The following is a 2,900-nucleotide window of genomic DNA, read 5'->3' as shown; positions in this document are numbered from 1 at the left end:
TAAGTTAGTCATACTTATTTGTGTTTCATTGACCGCACCCCCAACCATCTTCTCCTCATTTATCATCCACGGTCAACTATCTCTCATAATTATGTAATTTTTATGTTCATTAAAATAAGATCTAATGGAAAAAACAAAATTAATCATTTAATAAATATGCATTAAAAGCTATGTGACAGATACTGATGTTAATCACGCTAGAACTGATTGGACTACTTAGAGTTAGGCTTTAAGTAATTAAAATTACTTTCCAATTATTGTAATTCGAAATTGGTGGGGAATAAAATGTAAATGTAGGTTAGGTAATTAAATATGTAAGTAAAATAACAGAATTAGTAAAATAAGATTCCTTTTGGATTATATAAATTTATATTTTATTTCTTTAAAATAATATGTTATATTTAATTGAAGATGTAATTAAATTACCCATATAATGATTCCTGCTCAATCCTAGTGCTTCTGTACTACTTCAACAATAAGACACCAACTTTCATACACTTCACATAATGCCAGTTGCTGTAATAGTTGTGTCACCATATTAATGGACCTTAAAATGAAAATAGCTGAACTGTCATAACATGTACTGTCACATATCATGCTATGCCTTATGAGACAGTACTGTCATGACAGGAGCTTCACAGCTATAATATGTACCACCAGCTATCACACTATACCTAGTGATCCTGTCGTGGGTATTAAGTACAACAATGTAACGTGGTTTTAACATAACAATAGCTTTACTTCCACTACATGAACTATCAACTATCATGCCAGACCTTGTGTAGCGTAAAGTACATATTTATCTTTTTATTATTATTATTTTTAAATACAATAATGTTGGGAAAATTCAAAATTAATTATCTCAAATTAGTTTATTGAAGTAATTTAATATTCCTTTCTTTATATTTGTTTTTAAGGAACGTCGCTCCTGAGGAGAGAGCTACTGAAAGACCACGCGGGGGAAGAGTTCGACCCCTGTATGATATTCCATGGATGTTCGAAGCAAGAGAATTCCTTAGGAAAAAGCTCATTGGAAAAAAAGTAAATGCGACTGTGGATTATATTCAGCCTGCGAGGGACACGCTCCCTGAAAAAATATGTTGTACTGTGACCATATCTAATGTGTAAGTAGCTTCTTTTTTTATTTATTTATTTTTTTTTTTTACAATTTCCTACAATAAAGGGTCGTCCTACGAGAACCGATTTAAATTAATCAGTAATTTTGGAATCAAGTCACTCCTTGCCACTTTACCTATTTTAATTTTTTGGATGACATATTCTTCCTAGCCTTCTTGTCTAGGCCTGTCCTTGGTCAGTATCATTGATATTGATATAGTTTTTTCAGAATTGTATCTTGAAGATTGGTTTTCCAATATTTTTTTCTTTAATTGGACAACACTGCATATGTCTTTGTTCCACCACTGTACGTTTTTGTTTGCTTAATATTTTGCACTAGCCACAGGACATTAAATATGCATTGTTTCCAGGTTGCATGTTTTTAACTTTGTCCTCTAGAATCTAAGTTCTAATTTTTCAGTATACGTTTTCTTTTTAGGGTCATCTAGATTTATATTTAACATTAGGTAGCTCTTTTGTTAGTTTAGACTATTTTTAGCAAATAATCGCTGCCAATTAAGCTTTTAATATTATAAAATAAATTTGTACAAATAGAGAAGTTAATTTTTTTTTCTCCCCATTTCAACACTTTACTAATTTTTATTTAGATAGTTACTTTTTTTTTGTTTAATATAAAATTGTGTTATTTTAGAAATGTTGCCGAAGCAATGGTGAGTAAAGGACTTGCTACAGTGGTGCGTTACAGGCAAAATGATGACCAAAGAGCTTCAGCATATGATGCACTCCTTGCTGCTGAAAATAAAGCGGCAAAGAGTTTGAAAGGAGTTCATGCCAAAAAGGATATACCAGTACATAGGGTTAACGATATCACCTCTGTAAGTTGCACTTAGTCTCATCCTTATCATAATAATTTATAATTTACTTATCAAAACCTTTCCACATTATTTTATATTTAATTAAATTTACCAGGATCCATCCAAGGCTAAAAATTTACTCCCTCATATATCAAGATATTCACGGATCGAGGCCTTAGTAGAATTTGTCGTGAATGGATCAAGAATGAGGTTGTATGTTCCCAAGGATTCCCATCTCATTACTTTCCTTTTATCAGGTCTGTATATGTTTCATTTCTTTTCTTTTAACCATCTATATTATTAAGTTTGTTTAATAATCTTTACACAGTTTAGTTAAACTATATCTTTCTGAAAATTTTTGTTGTCACAATATTCCATTTAAAAATATAGGACCACTAATGCTTCAGTATTGGACTAGTAATATTTTATACAAATATATTATACTACAAAATAGTAGTATCTTATATAATTAAATTTATTTTGTGGACTATAAGAAGGTTGCTAGAAAGTGATTATTTGAATTAAATGATAAAGCGAAACATATTAAACAATTGAAGTAAATAATAGAGATAATTAAATATAAATAAAACCTATATTAACAATAAATGAATCATTTTTTTATAATTAAAGTATTAGTATGCTTATTATGAAAAAACTTAAGTTTAGAATGTACATAAATTATAAATTAAGAGTTATTGAAGTATGATAAGATTGAAGTGGCAAGATAATTGAGAATTCTGTTTTACAATACAGACCTGTAGTTGAAAGAGGAAAACAGTTTTCTATCTAAAGGCGGGTGAATAGTTCCCAGGGAAGTAGTTTCTGCCTTCGTGCATGCAGTATGTAAATAAAATTGTGCCTATGTTATTCATATGATCCCTCTGGCCTCTAAGTCAATACTGAAATGAGCTAAAAGATCTAAACATAAGATCCCTCTGGCCTCTAAGTCAATACTGAAATGAGCTAAAA

At 30.1% G+C, this 2,900-nt stretch overlaps 1 protein-coding gene across 1 annotated transcript in view; it reads left to right on the top strand.

Annotated features, from left to right (window-relative positions):
* The window catches only part of Tudor-SN (Staphylococcal nuclease domain-containing protein 1), a 22,530-nt gene that overhangs the window by 11,300 nt on the left and 8,330 nt on the right, over positions 1-2,900 (top strand). The window contains exons 9-11 of the mRNA XM_014422679.2: positions 918-1,124; positions 1,769-1,952; positions 2,047-2,188. Coding sequence (XP_014278165.1) covers positions 918-1,124; positions 1,769-1,952; positions 2,047-2,188 — 533 coding nt within the window. The remainder of the gene's footprint in view (positions 1-917; positions 1,125-1,768; positions 1,953-2,046; positions 2,189-2,900) is intronic.

This window comes from Halyomorpha halys, unplaced genomic scaffold (genome assembly GCF_000696795.3).
Source record: "Halyomorpha halys isolate HHAL.00 unplaced genomic scaffold, Hhal_1.1 Scaffold22.1, whole genome shotgun sequence".
Classification (NCBI taxonomy): domain Eukaryota; kingdom Metazoa; phylum Arthropoda; class Insecta; order Hemiptera; family Pentatomidae; genus Halyomorpha; species Halyomorpha halys.
This window is presented reverse-complemented; position numbering and strand designations above follow the sequence as displayed.